The 16,711-nt window shown below is 39.6% G+C and overlaps 2 protein-coding genes across 12 annotated transcripts in view; one reads left to right on the top strand and one right to left on the bottom strand.

Annotated features, from left to right (window-relative positions):
- Positions 1 to 9,859, bottom strand: part of TATDN3 (TatD DNase domain containing 3) — a 59,451-nt gene extending 49,592 nt beyond the window's left edge. For 10 of the 11 annotated variants that reach the window (XM_074385166.1, XM_074385167.1, XM_074385161.1 and 7 more), the window contains exons 1-4: positions 9,744 to 9,859; positions 6,793 to 6,825; positions 5,353 to 5,426; positions 4,752 to 4,836 (exon numbers count right to left, since the gene is read on the bottom strand). In XM_074385166.1, the coding sequence (XP_074241267.1) occupies positions 4,752 to 4,836; positions 5,353 to 5,426; positions 6,793 to 6,825; positions 9,744 to 9,809 (258 nt within the window). In that variant the 5' untranslated portion in view covers positions 9,810 to 9,859. The other variant, XM_074385169.1, reaches the window with a different exon arrangement.
- Positions 9,860 to 9,920: 61 nt separating this feature from the next.
- Positions 9,921 to 16,711, top strand: part of NSL1 (NSL1 component of MIS12 kinetochore complex) — a 28,620-nt gene continuing 21,829 nt past the window's right edge. Inside the window, exons 1-3 of the mRNA XM_010341042.3 lie at positions 9,921 to 10,199; positions 13,401 to 13,479; positions 16,527 to 16,657. Coding sequence (XP_010339344.2) covers positions 9,966 to 10,199; positions 13,401 to 13,479; positions 16,527 to 16,657 — 444 coding nt within the window. The 5' untranslated portion in view covers positions 9,921 to 9,965. The remainder of the gene's footprint in view (positions 10,200 to 13,400; positions 13,480 to 16,526; positions 16,658 to 16,711) is intronic.

Below are 16,711 nucleotides of genomic sequence, written 5' to 3'. Positions count from 1 at the left end.
AACAATGAATATCTTATACATGCTTGTTAACTATTGAGTAGCTCTGTATCATTAGTTTCAATGATATTACCTTTTCCACTCAGGAGAATTTGCCCTGTGAGCGTTCCCTTCTTAGGCAGGGAAAAGAAATATACGGCAAATTGCTTCTAGATACCTTTTAGACTACATTGCAGATTTTAGTTTCAGGATATGTAAATTGCAAAGTATTTCTCCTGAGGATAATCAGAACAAGACAGAATTAAGAAAAGAAAGGCAAAGCAGATGACAGAGGAACAGGAGTAGATTTTACAACTACGAGAGAGAGAGAGAGAGAGAACAAAGATAAAGGAGAGTAAGTTAAGGCCTTGAAATATAGTCTAGTAGACCTGAAGAAGAATTAACATTGTCATGAGATGTGATGGGTATATGACCCTAGATGTCATAGAAGCTATCTGACAACAAGATGAGTAGGTTAAACAGTTCCAGGCAAAGCTTTTTCCCTATTATGCATGCAAACTACTCTGTCTCTGAGATCTCAGAGGGACTGGAGAAGGAGGAGAAGTCACTCAGGAAACGTCTGACACTTAGAAAGCCCGAGTCACAGAAATTACACATTTGGAGGAAGATCAGATGTAGAAAAAACCATGCCTCTTGGAATATGTATTATCTTTGAAAAAACAAAACAGATTTACATAAGACTATTCAAACTCCTAATAAAATAGACCTGAAGTTTTTATCAAGTCAAAAATGATAAATAGAAATTAATAGAATATAATTCACATTACTTATTTAATATGTACAAATGCATTTGTGTGTGTGGTCTCTGTCATTTTATTTTAGTAGATGTCAGCATATTTATAAAGATATTTATAGGTCTATTTCTGACCTCAATTCCATCCCCACTCCCTTATTAAGGTCTCAAGTTCCTTAACAGCTAATGGTTCTACTATACTTTTCTCGTTTTTTTTTTGTTTGTTTGTTTTTTTAAGATAGGGTCTCAGTTTATCACCCAGGCTGGAGTGTGCAGTGGTACAATCATAGCTCACTGCAGGCTTGAACTCCTGGGATCAAGTGATTCTCCTACCTCAGCCTCCCAAGTAGCTGGGACTACAGGCACATGTCCCCATGCCTGACTGGTATTTTTAACCTTTGTGTAGAGATAGGGTCTCCTATGTTTCCTAGCTGCTCTCCAACTCCTGGGCTCAAGCAATCTTCCCACCTCAGCCTCCCAAAGTGTTGGGATTACAGGAGTTGGCCATGGCACTCCGCCCTACTATGGTTTTTGTAAAAAGAAGATTCTAAACCCCTATCCCTCATGACTGGGCATAATACTACTATATAATTTTCATCATTTACAAATGAGGAAATTCAGACTTGGCGAAGTTAAGCAATGTGCCACAGATCACAGAAGTCAGTAGACAAGGTCTCTCTGACGTCAAGGCTCATGCGTGCTGTTTCCACCATGCTACTGAAAGAGGAAAGGAAGGAGGGACAAAAAGGGAATGAGTGAAAGAAGGAATAAGGATGAAAGGGATCAAGGGAGGGGAAGAGATGTATTCATAATGATTCTAAATAATTAAAATCAATTTTTTTATTATAGAAAATGTTTAGTCTTCAGAATCTTTAGAACAGGGGTCAGGTGTTTAACAGAAATTTGTGAAGTGGGACAAGCAGACACAGTAGCTAACTGGAAAGCAAATACCCTGCATGCATGAGCAGCAGAATGCCGCCAGGGAATTGTGAGCCACAATTCATTGTGATTTATCCCCAGTGCCTAACTGTGCCTGGTAATAATATTTATTGAATGAATTAATTAATTCAGGAATATGTTAAAAGACTTATGTGATGCCAGGCAATTCATCTTACAAAACAAGTTAATATGATGAATACTTAGTACCTATCTAGCTTTGTACTACATATTTTGGAAGGTTGTAAAGGTGCAATGAGGCATACTTCCTGTTTTAAAGGGGCTTATAATCTAATCAGTAGGAGAAAACTAAACTGCAGTATGGACTACAAGTGCAATTGGAATAAAAAAGGGCCAACTCTGCTCATCTCTAATGTATTCCAGAGGATTATCACAACATTTGATGGGTTCTATCTGCTTTGATAATCAAGAATTACCTATGGGCCAGGCATGGTGACTCACACCTATAATCCCAGCACTTTGGGAAGCCAAGGCAGGTGGATCACTTGAGGCAGGAGTTCAAGATCAGTCTGGCCAACATGGCAAAAACCCGTCTCTACTAAAAATACAAAAAAATTAGCTGGGTGTAGTGGTACATGCCTGTAATCCCAGCTACTTGGAAGGCTGAGGCACAAGAATCACTTGAACCAGGGAGGCAGAGGCTGCAGTAAGCCAAGGTGGCACCACTGCACTCCAGCCTGGGTAACAGAGTAAGATTCTATTTCAGAAAAAAAAAAGTACCTATCATATTGTTGGCATATTAATTACTTTGGTAAGTTAAGCAGTCTACTCAATTCTATATTAATGGCCAATACATGCCAAATCCACCCAGTTCTCTACCTCCAATGCTAGTACTCTGATCCAGTCCACCATCATTCATAGCCTTCTAACTTTCTTCCCTTTTCATTTTTTGCCCTCTTTAAAACTCACTCTTCATACCACAGCCAAGGGGATCTTTTTTTTTTTTTTTTCCTTTCACCAACTCATTTTACTGCCAGAGCCAAGGGGATCTTTTTAAAACATAAATTACATCTTGGTAGGCCTCATATTAAACCCTCCATTGCATGTGAACTAAAATCCAACAAGGTCTTACATGAAATCTCTGCACATCCCTCTTACCCCATTACTATCATTCCTCTCTTCCTCTAGCCATATCAGCCCTCTTTCTGTTTCTTGACTATACTGAGCTTATTCCTACCTTAGGACCTTTGTGATTTGTTTTTTCCTTTGCATATAACACCCTGATCCTCTCTTTGTAAGGTCAATTCCTTTGTAGCATTCAGGTTGCAGCTCAACTGTCACTACCACAGAGTCCTTCCTTGATGACATCATCTAACAACCAGCGTCCACAACACCTACTACATAATTTCATTTCATTGTCTTCAAAGCACTTATTGCCATCTAAAGTCTTGTTTATGCAATTGTTGACTGTCTGCACCACCTAGAATCTAGTTTCCGTGAGAGGGATCTTACTCATTATTGGGTCTGCAGTGCTAACAGCAGTGCCTGGCATGTAGCAGGTGCTCAGTACACATTGTTTGACTACCTAACTAAATGAATGTCTATTAGTATAAATCCCCATATAAATGAAAGAAGTGCTGCCCTGCTATGATTCCACATTTGTAGAATTGTGACTGTCTGGCAATGTAGCTAATTTTATCATACTTATCAATACAGGATAGCTACAAGATAAGCATTTTTACCTGAAGTGCATGAATTTTATTTTGTTTATTTCTATTTTTTTTTAAAACAGATGAAGTCTCACCATGTTGCCCAGGCTGGTCTCGAACTCCTGAGCTTAAGCAATCCTCCCATCTCGGCCTCCCAAAGTGTTAGGATTACAGGCGTGAGCCATGACAGCTGGCCATGAATTTTATTTTGAAATAAGTAGAGCTACCTAAGGTATCTTTTTTTTTGAGACGGAGTTTCGCTCTTGTTACCCAGGCTGGAGTGCAATGGCGCGATCTCGGCTCACCGCAACCTCCGCCTCCTGGGTTCAGGCAATTCTCCTGCCTCAGCCTCCTGAGTAGCTGGGATTACAGGCACACGCCACCATGCCCAGCTAATTTTTTGTATTTTTAGTAGAGACGGGGTTTCACCATGTTGACCAGGATGGTCTCGATTTCTTGACCTTGTGATCCACCCGCCTCAGCCTCCCAAAGTGCTGGGATTACAGGCTTGAGCCACCGCGCCCGGCGACCTAAGGTATCTTAATATAGAAATAGAGATACATTATTATTTTTAAAATGGCCCCATATCTTAATTTATTCATAAGTAACAAGAAGTCATTACTTCTTCGAAATGGGACTATCAACCTTATTATGCAATAAAGCACTCAAGAAATTGTGCGTCTTCCTGATGCTGAGTCAGGAGACAAATGTGAAATATAAGATATACTGACTATTGTGAGTCAGTGAGACCTTGTGGGTAGTATGTTTTTAGAGAGGTTATAAAATCAGTGCAATTTAATAGTTGGAGGGAAATCCTGCGGTAGTGGTTCTATGTTCAAAGACAAACTACTTACTTGAACTCATCTGTTCCCTTATAGTATATGGCACCTCTGAATTTGTATCTTTCTTTTTCTAGATATTCTATCACTTTTTTGCCAAAGCAACATGACTACAGGACCAAGGAAATGTGAAAAAAGTTACACATAATTCTACTATATCAATGCAATTACTATCATTTCCGTGTTTTTGCTCCAGTCTTTTCTTTATGAATATATGTTTATGTTTATGTACATGTCACTCATAGTGAATATGCCATTTGGTATTCTGCTTTTCTCTCTGCAATATACTGTAAGCATTTTCATGTGCTGTATACACTTTATAATACTCATTTTCTGTAAATGCATTATATTTAACACTCTACAATTTAACTAATGATTCCTTTATTTCTGAACCTCTAGGCTGTTTCTACTCTTTCTCTGTTATAAATAATCTTGCAACAAACATCTTTGTGAAATAAGGTAGTGTTTCCTTCTTTTGGATTATTTCCTGAGAATATAAATTAGAAAGAGGAGGATTACTGAGTAAAAGAATTCTTTTGTTTGTTTTTAATGGTTCCTGTTTTGTATGACTGTTACCTTTAATGTGACACTTCTTTGGTCTTCTGGTAAAAGTCCTTGAACTGGATGAACACCCAAGCATGGCAGGACAAACCCATTATACCTAAAAATGTAGAACCAATTAAGAAAGCAGGAATAGTAGACTAATAGATTACGATGTATTCTAATGAATAAGTAGAGGCCAGGCATGGTGGCTCACGTCTGTAATCCCAGCACTTTGTGAGGCTGAGGCAGGTGGATCACTTGATGCCAGGAGTCCACGACCAGCCTGGCCAACATGGTAAAATCCTGTCTCTATAAAAAAATACAAAAATTAGCCAGACCTGGTGGTGCATGTCTGTAGTCTCAGCTACTTGGGAGGCTGAAGCAGAGAATTGCTTGAACCCACAAGGCAGATGTTGCAGTAAGCTGACATTGTGCCACCGCACTCCATCCTGCTCTTTTTTTTAAAAGCAAGATTCAGTCTTAAAAAAAATAAATAAGTAGAAAAGAATATCTTTTTAGGACCACGTTAAAATGCTTTTCCCTCTTTATTCTCTTTAAAAATGGATCTTTGATATTATAAACTGGATGTCACAACTGTGTTCTTATTAGCAGCCCTCTTAATTAGAAGTAGCACCTTTCTGAAAGTTGCATAATCTTTTCAAATTCTCCTGAATGTTCAGCAACTGCCACAAGGGCCACAACATTGGCCTGAAAAAAAAAAAAAAGGAATAGAGTTCCAAACAATACACATTTTATATAAATTATGTATAAATTTAAAGTTTTCTCTGCATTTCAGTTATCCTTGTTTACCCATTCTCCATCAACACAATCAGAAGGGCTATCATTGAGTATTTACTATGTTTCAGGTTCTATGTTCAGTGAATATAAATATTGCATCATTTAATTTACAGAAACCTATAAAGTAGACTGTAGACTACAGTACAGATCAGAAGACAGAGTTTTGAATGTTGAATAACTTGCCCAAGGACATCAGGTCTATATATCAGGTCCAAAGCCCACATTCCTAATTAAGCTACCACAGCGAAAGCTTGCTGTATATAAAAATGTACTACAACCATTTCTGGCTCTATCATTTTCTGAGATGGCCCAAAATGCTAGTTACAATGAATTTAATAAACACTTCCCAAAAAATAATTTTTCCAAACAAATCAAAGCATTTCAGAAAACTTTTATAATATATCCTACACATGAATTTGAAAACTGAAAGATGACCAATTTGTTCCATAGTGCTGTTGAGCATAGTAGCTATGGGAACATGTTTTGAATTCAGACTAACTTGTCTCTATCATTTCACTAGCATGTGTCTTTGGACCAGTTACTAATCTCTAGGCCTTAGTTTCCTCATCTGTAAAATGGGAAATGGTTGGCTATAAAATAATAATTTCCTCAGAAGGCTGTTGTGAAATACTGAATGAGGTAAAGTCCAGAAAGGCCTTGGCTCAGTACCCAGCATGTGGCAAACATTTAATAAATGTTACTTGGGCTGGGAGCAGTGCCTCATGCCTATAATCCCAGTGTTTTGGGAGCTTGAGGTGGGTAGACTGCTTGAACTCAGGAGGTTGAGACCAGCCTGGGCAACACAGTCAGACCTTGTCTCTATTTTAATTATAAATAATACAAATTGGCTGCGTGCAGTGGCTCATGCCTATAATCCCAGCACTCTGGGAGGTCGAGGTGGGCAGATCACCTGAGGTTAGGAGTTTGAGACTAGCCTGGCCAACATGGTGAAACTCTCTCTACTAAAAATATAAAAATTAGCTGGGTGTGGTAATGCGCGCCTATAGTCCCAGCTATTTGGGAGGCTGAGGCTGGAGAATCACTTGCACCTGGGAGGTAGAGGTTGCAGTGGGCTGAGATGGCGCCACTGCACTCCAGCTTGGGCAACAGACTGAGACTCCATCTCAATAAATAAATAAATAATAAAAATTAAAAATGCTACTTACGATAAACTACTGAAACAACATCAAGGTAGTATATTTAAATTTCAAGCTGTCTTTGCTTGAAATGACAGTAAAATTAAAAACCAAAAGAGCAATTACAAATATTGACTTACCTTCTTGGCTTTCTCCAACACATCATCCAAATCCTAAAACATGCATAAGAAATCACCATTAATTTAGATGAATAAGTAACTAATCTTGGACTCTATATGTCAATGTAGTTGAGGCATCACAAAGAATGGCAATGATAGCAACAAACGGAGTAGTGGACAGCAAGGAGCCTACACTGACCCATCTCCTGTTTACTCTCACTCTCAGTAAAGTCTGGCTTCTGTTCCCAACACTAAAAGAGAAACCTCTATTTTCAAATATACAGGGTATTTCTCTGTCCTCATCTTACTCTACTCCTCAACAGCATTTGGAATGCCTCATTTCCTTACTCCTTCCTCCTTAAAATGGTTTCCAGTCTTTGCTTCTGCAACACCACTCTCTCATTGGTGGCTACTTTTCAGTCGCCTTGACAGGCTCCCCTTCCTCTTTCTGACTTCAAGAACTTCTGCTTCTTTCTCTGCACTTGCCTTGCGTAATTCTCACTTCCTGTCATGGTTTTAATATCATCATCATGCTGAGTCTCCAATTTTTTTTTTTTTTTTGAGACATTTTGCTCTTGTCTCCTAGCTGGAATGATCTCGGTTCACTGCAACCTCCACCACCCGGGTTCAAGCGATTCTCCTGCCTCAGCCTCCTGAGTAGCTAGGATTACAGGCGACTGCCACCACACCCAGCTAATTTTTGTATTTTTAGTAGAGATGGGGTTTCACCATGTTGGCCAGGTTGGTCTTGAACTCCTGACCTCAAGTGATCCACCTGCCTCAGCCTCACAAAGAGCTGGGATTACAGGCATGAGCCACTGCACCTGGCCTGAGTCCTCAATTTTTATCTTTATTTTATAACTCTTTCCTGAACCCATGAATCACATTTTAAAATTATGACATCTCCACTGGGATGGGATTAGGCTTCCCAATATGCCCCAAACACAAATCTTTATTTTCTCCCCACAAACCTCTTCTTTCTGCCTACCTCCCCACCTCCACCTCAGACTTTGGTCTTCCCTTACCTCAGTAAACAGCACTACCATCTTCCCTAAAGCACTAGCTAATAATCTGAGCCATCCTTGATTCCTCTCTTTCCCTTGTGATCCACACAAAATTCTTCAGTACATACTGTGGATTGTGTCTCTAAAATGTATCTTGAATCCATGTATTTCTCTCAAACTCACCTACTATCATCACAGTACGAATAACCAACATCTCTCGCCTATATACTGCAAAAGCCTCCGAACTGGTCTTCTAGCTTCCACTCTTCTCCACAATCCATTTGCCATACAGCAGCATAATGGTGTAAAAATGGATAGCATCACGCCTAGCCATTTTTGTTTAATCCCAGGACTTTGGGAGGCTGCAGCGGGTTCATCACTTGAGGCCAGGAGTTCAAGACCAGCCTGGATAACATGGTGAAACCCCATCTCTACTAAAAACACAGGAAACTAGCCAGGTGTAGTGGTGCACACCTGTGATCCCATCTACTCAGGAGGCTGAGACAGGAGAATCGCCTGAGCCCAGGAGGAGGTTGCAGTGAGCTGAGATCCCGCCACTATTGCACTTTGGCCTGGGTGACACGGCCAGATTCTGTCTCAAAAAAAAAAAAAAAAAAGGAAAAGAAAAAGAAAAAAAGATAGCAGATCTTGTCACTCTCTCTTTTTTAAAAAGCCCTTTAATGAATCCACATTGTGCTTCAAATGCAATCCAAATTCCTTACTGACCTACCTCACCTATCCCCTGCAAACCTCTCCAGTTTTGTTTCATGCCTTTCTTTTTCTAGCTCATCAAGCTCCATTCAGCATTTCCGCAGCTGGAATGTGCCAAATTCTGTCTTGTCTGGGGACCTGCAACCTATCTGTTTTCCTCACCAGCATACACTCACTCCCTGGTTTGGGTGGCTCCTTGTTTTCTCAGCCTTAAGTGTCAACTCCTGGGAGGATTTCCCCCTGAAATAAAATCCCCCTTACTTTTCTATCATTAGTCTCTAGTTTCCCATGTAATGAGTAAAACAGTTTGTAACTAATTTTATGTTTGTATTATTTTTACTATTATTTTAATTGAGACGAGGTGTCTCCATGTTGCCCAGGCTGGTCTCCGAACTCCTGCAGTGAAGCAATCTGCTCGCTTTTGCCTCTCATAGTGCTCGGATTACAAATGTGAGCAACCACACCCGGCCATGTATGTGTATGTGTGTGTGTGTATATATATATATATATATACATATATATATATATATATATATATATAATTTTTTTTGTCTTCCTTCCTTCCCTTCGTTCCTTCCTTCCTTTTTCTTCTTCTTCTTCTTTTCTCTCTTTCTTTCTTTCTTTTCGGTTACCCAGGCTGGAATGCAGTGATCTCTGTTCACTACAACCTCCACCTCCTGGGCTCAAACGATTCTCCCACCACAGCCTCCCGAGTAGCTGGGACCACGTGCAAGCGCCACCACCCTCGTCTAATTCTTCTATTTTTTTGTAGAGACGAGGTTTCACCATGTTGCCCAGGGGTGGTCACGATCTCCTGGACTCAGGCGACACGCCGCGCGCGCCTCGGCCTCCCAAAGTGCTGGGATCACAGGCGTGGGCCCGCGCCCGACCTCTGCCCGATTGGAACGCGTTTTGAGAACTGCTTCCCAGGAAAAGTGGCGTCTCAGCCAGGGAGGTGAGAGGCCCGAACGGAAAAACAGGCCAGCCAAGGGGAGATGGGGGAACGAGTCCAGGAACTCTGAAGAGCAAACAAAAGCCTTGTGGAGATAGCTTACAGCGACTTCACCAGGGGAAAAAAAAATCGGTATGTCTGAAGTTAAATAGGGAACAGCGAAAGGAGGGGCGGGTCATATGGCCATAAACAAGGGTCTGCCGGGGGAGATGGGGTTTGGTCCCAAGGGAGGAGAGCAAAGATAACGCGAGTGGAAAGGACGGGGGCCTCCCTGCTCCCTCGGGCCCCGCATCGCCCTCACATACGCGGTCGAAGTCCGGGGCGGAGAGGTGGCAGTGACAATCCACCAACCCTTTGCCCACCGTGCCCATCGCGCCCCGGCGGCCGCCGCTTTAGACGCACCCACAGAGCCGGGGCCGGAACGTTTTGGCTGCAGCGTCCTAAGTTTCTAGGCGGATGCATGCTTGTTACACCAGTCGGAACCCGCTTTTCCGCTCCCAGAGTCCCGCCCACAGTTCCGACAAAAAATGGCGGGGTCTTCTGAGTTGGTGGTCCTTGACCCACCGTGGGACAAGGAGCTAGTGGCCGGGACAGACAGTGAAGCCTTGGTTTCTGCCACTCCCCGAGAGGACTTTCGGGTGCGGTGCACCTCGAAGCGGGCTGTGACCGAAATGCTACAACTGTGCGGCCGCTTCGTGCAAAAGCTCGGGGACGCTCTGCCGGAGGAGATTCGGGAGCCCGTGCTGCGAGATGCGCAGTGGGTACGGGCCCAGTTAGCCAGTTATTTACTTATCACCCCCCTACCCAACACCCACGGTCTTAGGATTCAGAAAGATCCCATGCCAGGCCTCGGCAGAATTAACGGTGCCCCAGGCAACTGTAGAACCTGTGCGAGAAACGCGAGGGAAGAAAGAAATAGATGATGTCAGCTGGGTATTATTAATTATTTAAAACAGCGCTGCCCAGTGAAAATACAAAACAAGCCGACCTTTACGTAATTTTAAATTAAAAGTAAGAAATAGGTGAAGTTAATGGAAATAAGACATTTTGTTTAATCCAGTAAATCCAAGATATTTTAACATGTAATAATATCAAATGAATGAGATATTTTGCATTCTTTTGTTCGTACTAAGCTTTTCAAATCTGGTGTCTTGCATTTACCACACATCTTTCGAACTAGCTACATTTTAGTGCTCAGTAGCTACAAAGTGGCTAGTGGCTCACGTGTTGGACAATGCAGCAGTAGACTATGAGGAATTCTCCTGGAAAGGGTAATTCTGAAAATTGGTCATTCACCCAGCCAGCATTTGGTCTTTTCTTTTGTCTGTTTTAGAGTGAAAACATTTTCCTTGGAAGTCTAAAATAGGTTTTAAGAAATTTTGTGTTGGTTGTAAACTTTACTAAGATCACACATTGGTCCTTAGACCGCATTTCCCCAGCCTTTCTTAAATATTTTGCACAGCGCTGAAGGTGATAGTTTTTTGGGAAGACAAGAAATAAAGAGGTTATGGGCTTCCTTATGACAGGCACCAATCAACTTGCATGTAGAGGGAAAAAATTAAAAGCTTATAATACAGCACATTTGTGAGTTATGAATGACCACAGTGCAAACAGTAAAAATAAAAGTTAAGTGGAAGAATGAAGAAACACTTCCTGGGTTGTGTATGTAGTTTTGTATATAGTAGGTCTTATGTCATTTCTTCTTGCAAGCAAGGCAAGAATAGAATATATCTCAGGACATTTTTAGTAGTTTTTTGGGAAAGACTTGTTATATAATGATCTTAAAATTTGTCTGATTCTAGGAAATGCTAAGGTATTTAAAACATTTATGTGTCTTACAGAGAAAGAGGAACTTGGCTTTAACCTATTACATTCTGTTTAATGGGATGATAAAGTGAATTATAAGTTTCCAGGACTTAGACTACCACAGAAATTCACTTGTGTTTTATTTTAAATAAGGCAGAAGCTTTATGTTGTAGCTCTGTTTAAAACTGCATATTAAGTAGCAGATTTTCTTTAAAAATAGTATTGGTAGGAGTCTGCAATGAATATTACAAAGACAATATATTTTCTCAGCAATTCTTGAAGGTAATTCTAGAAAATAATTAAAACATACATAGGCTGGGTATGGTGTCTCACGCCTGTAATCCCAACACTTTGGGAGGCCGAGGCAGGTGGATCACCTGAGATCGGGAGTTCGAGACCAGCCTGACCAGCATGGTGAAACTAAGTCATACTAAAAATATTAAAATTAGCCAAGGGTGATGGCGTATGCCTGTAATTCCAGCTACTCAGGAGACTGAGGCCGGAAAATCGCTTGAACCCGGGCGGCAGAGGTTGCGGTGAGCCAAGATGGCGCCATTGCACTCCAGCCTGGGTGACAAAAGCGAAACTGTCTCAAAAAAAAAATAAGGATTTTACTTTATGAAATGTAGAATATGTACTTTAACTCATAATTACCAGTCATTTGGTTTATGTTATTTTTAATTATACAAAGGGTACAAAATATATGCTCGTAAAAAGTTCAATCAATAGCTTAAAGTAAAATTCTTTCAACTTCCCTTCCCCATCCCTTTTCCTTCTAGGATGTGACAAACTATTTTGGAGTGTACTTCGGGAGAGTAAACTTTCCATACCCCTTTCTATGGCTTTACTTCTTTCTCTCTGTTTATGTTTGTTTGTCTACATTAATATTGTCGTGCTGATGAATTGTTATTGACCTGCCTTTTTTGAAACCAAACAAGTCTTTGACTATTACTTGTCAGTGTTATGTAGAGATTGTCTTCATTCTTTTTAGGTACTGTGTGGTATGAATATTGTCTATTTAACTCTTCTAATTTTGAATTTAGTTTTTTTCCCCACAATTTAAAAAAGTTCAAACAGTGCTGAAATGAACACTTCTAGCACATTCTCTGTATGCTTCTATGAGAGTAGTCCTTTAGGATACATTGTTAGATGTGAAATTGTTGACTAATAAGGAACACGTACTGCAGAATTCCTTTAGTCCTTTATTATTTTAAAAAAATTGATGAAGTCCAATTTGCCTATTTTTTATGTGTGTGTTTTTTTTTAATTTTAGTTTTTTATCTTTTAATGTATTATGAACATTTTTGACCTTACAAAAAATTAGTACAATGGACACCATATATCTACCACCAAACTCAACAGTTGTCAAAATTGCAAAGTTTGCATCTCCCTCTGTCTCCAGGCTAGAGTGCAGTGGCAATCATAGCTCATTGTAACCACAAACTTTTGAGCTCAAGTGATCCTCTAGCCTCCACCTTTCAAGTAGCTGGGCCTACAGGCATGTGCCACTATGCCTGGCTAATTTTTAAATTTTTTGGTAGAGAAAGGTGTCTCACTGTGTTGCCTAGACTGGTCTGGAACTGGCCTCAAAAGCAATCCTCTTGCCTTGGCCTCCCAGTGATGGAATTATAGGCATGAGCCACTGCACCTGGCCTACATTTGCCATTTTAAAGCAAATCTTAGATCTCATGTCATTTCATCCCTGCATACTTAAGTGTTCATCTCTCAAAAATATAAATATATTTTTGAGTCCTTTATAAATATAAATTAATTTTGTTTTTAAGGATGTATATTTTTCCTCTTGTTAACATCAGCAGCATATATAGTACTTGGACCCCTGAGATTCAACAGAGCCTAAATTTGTTAGATTTTATTTTTTCTTTCATTCTAGGAGTACATTCTTTTAATTTTTAAGAATATTCCGAAATTTTGTATCAGATTTTCTCTTGGGTAGCATAATGGCTATGAGACCAAAATGTAGGTTGGATCAGTAATTGAACTGGAATCTTCATTGAAGAGAATAATATACTACAAGCTATTCTGCTACCTTTCTTTATATCCTCTGTCACAAATCTGAAAGTGTTATTTTACCAAAACATTTGAATTGAGTATTTAAAATTATTTTTAGTGACTTGACTATTGTGAATTTATTGCAGACTTTTGAATCAGCTGTGCAAGAGAATGTCAGCATTAATGGGCAAGCATGGCAGGAAGCTTCAGATAATTGTTTTCTGGGTATGTGACTTAACTTTTTCCGTCTGTTATTAATTTCTGGGTTATTTTTGCAGCTAATTTTGTTTTGAATGCTGTTTTTTAATCTCCATTTTCAGTGTCATTTATTTTTAAGAAGTTCTTTATTAGGGGAATAATAAAGAACTGAGATTATGACTTCAATAGTCTTGTCAATTTATTGGAAAATACCATAGAGCTATCTCTAGATGACGAAAGAGGCTTAGGGAATTTCTGTAATTATTTACAAAGCAAGTCATATTTTTTTAAGTGATCTCTAGAGTGAATAGTGAAGTACCCTTAGAAGTGTAAAGTTAAACAATATGAGTACCATGTGAAGGATGAGCTTACGTCTTTGTAGAAGGCTCCTTAAAAAGACAAATTTTCTTTTTTATTTTTGAGACAGTCTTGCTCTGTCGCCCAGGCTGGAATGCAATGACACAATATCAGCTCACTGCAACCTCTGCCTCCCAGGTTAAAGCTATTCTCTTGCCTCAGCCTCCTGAGTTGCTGGGACTACAGGCATGTGCCACCACGCCCAACTAATTTTTTGTATTTTTGGTAGAGGATGGGGTTTCATCTGTTGCCCAGGCTGGTCTCAAACTCCTACCCTCAAACGATCCACCTGCCTCCACCTCCCAAAGTGCTGGAATTACAGATATGAGCCATTGCACCCAACTTTGTTCTCAATTCTTGGCTCATATTAGGCACCTATGAAATATGTTAAATTAATGAATCATTCTTTCCTGTTCACTTTTTTTTCTTTTTTTTTTTTTTAGTCAGAGTCTCACTCTTGCCCAGGCTGGAATGCAGTGATAAGATCTCAGCTCACTGCAACGTCCACCTGCCAGGTTCAAGCAATTCTCATGCCTCAGCCTCCCAAGTAGCTGGGATTACAGGTGCTTGCCACCACACCTGGCTAATTTTTGTATTTTTAATAGAGACGGGATCTTACCATGTTGGCCAGGCTCCTCGGCATACCAAAGCGTTGGGATAACAGGCCTGTGACCGGCTCCTGTTCAAATTTCATTATACATTTTAGTTGTCGCTTTATCATTTGGTGGTGCTGAGAAAGGATTTTCCTCTCTACAAAAAAGATTTAGCTGGAATACTTTTTTTTTTAACTGATTGTGAATAGTATATTATTTTCTTCAGGCTAATGATTTAACTTTTGTAATGAATAAGTGAAAATTTAGGGAGAGCTGCTTATTTAAATAATTATTCAGAGTAAGAAATAACTGTTATTTCTTGCCCTCAAAAGAAGGGTACCCTCACAATGTATACTACTTGGGTGATGAGTGCACTAAAATCTCAGACTTCACTACTCTGCTATTCATCCATGTAACCAAAAACCACTTATACCCTAAAAGCTATTGAAAATCTAGCTAGCTAGCTATGAAAGAAGGAAGGAAGAAAAGAAAGGAAAGATGGAAAGGAAGGGAGAGAGGCAGAGTAGGAAGGAGAGAGAGGGAAAGAAAGAGAAAGGAGGAAGGAAAGAGAAGAAGGAAAAAAAGGGTGCCCTCAAAAGAACCAATTTAGTGGGAACCAATTAATATTTGTTACATGAAAGAAAGAGTATACCTGATATGCTTGATTAATCTTTATCTAATATGTATGTGCTGAAACATATAAGCAATTTCTCAAAATATTTCAAAAAATTATGTTTCAGACATCAGATTTCTTCCTAATAAAGCTTATGATCAATAAAATAAATAGATCAATTTCTAACATAGATTTTGACACAACAGAGCAATATGAGGTAGACTATTTAAGCTGAGGACTTAGCTGTTTAATATTTATAACTACCTAGTATTTTCACTCTTTAAAATGATTTTCAAAATAAAGTTAGATGTATCACCTACATTCATTTCATCTAGGGTACTTCATTTCTGGGCCCCATCTCAGACATACTGAATCAAAATTCTGTACCCCTAACATACTCCCCAGGTGATTATTCTAAAGTTTGAGAATCACTATTTTAAAACATGAAAAAGTATATGATAAAATGCAGTTAGCTAAATGAAAGAAACTCTAAACTCACAATGTCTTTCACTTTTTCCTACCATCAATCCAGTTGAGTCCTATTTCAGATCTTGTTACTCCACTCACAGCTACTTTCATAGCTTTGGTTCAGTACATAATAAGCCAAAACTTCTTAGCATCCCTGATATTAAATACCCTTTACAGTCTGGTTCTTATATATTTTATCATCCATTTTTTCTTTGTAGCAATTTAGAACTTTTCTTAGGTCCCCAGAGACTAGAATCTTGCAAATACTGTTTCTTCTGCCTAAAATGCTTTTCCCCATTCCTTTTTCCCCTACTAGTTTTTTTTTTTTTGGGCAGAGTTTCGCTCTTTTTACCCAGGCTGGAGTGCAATGGCGCGATCTCGGCTCACCGCAACCTCCGTCCCCTGGGTTCAAGCAATTCTCCTGCCTCAGCTTCCCGAGTAGCTGGGACTACAGGCGTGCGCCACCATGCCCAGCTATTTTTTTTTATTTTTAGTAGAGATGGGGTTTCACCATGTTGACCAGGATGGTCTCGATCTCTTGAACTCGTGATCCACCCGTCTCGGCCCCCCAAAGTGCTGGGATTATAAGCGTGAGCCACCGCGCCCGGCCTCCCCTACTAGTTTTTATCCATTGGACTTACACTTCTGCTTCAGCTCAAGTCTTAGATTTCCCAGTCAGCCAGTTTTCCATTGTTCTGTGTCCTGATGGCGTTTCGTTCATACCTCTATTGCATTTATCAGGTTGCCTTGCAGTTATGTTTCTTTAAGCAAACTGTGAACTCTTAGAGTAGAAATCACGTTGTGCTCATCTTCATATGTCTCTTGTTGAGGCCTAGCCTCTTCTAGATGCTCAATAATTGATTGTTCAATGTGTAAATAAATCAGTCACCAAAGTGGGGGGCATCCATTAACTTGCCATATTTTGTTTTCCTTCATTATTTTGTGTCTTCTAAATTTAGTTTATAACACATTTCCATACAGAATGTAAACAATGAGTTTTAAGGAACTTTTTAGATATACTTTTTTTTTTTTCCCTCAAATAGATTCTGACATCAAAGTACTGGAAGATCAGTTTGATGAAATCATAGTAGATATAGCCACAAAACGTAAGCAGTATCCCAGAAAAATCCTGGAATATGTCATCAAAACTATAAAAGCAAAACAAGAACTTCTGGTAAGATGATTTGCCTTTAAAAGTTGTTGTATATTTTAACACAATAAAAACATT

The sequence above is a fragment of the Saimiri boliviensis genome, chromosome 14 (assembly GCF_048565385.1).
Source record: "Saimiri boliviensis isolate mSaiBol1 chromosome 14, mSaiBol1.pri, whole genome shotgun sequence".
NCBI classification, from domain to species: domain Eukaryota; kingdom Metazoa; phylum Chordata; class Mammalia; order Primates; family Cebidae; genus Saimiri; species Saimiri boliviensis.
This window is presented reverse-complemented; position numbering and strand designations above follow the sequence as displayed.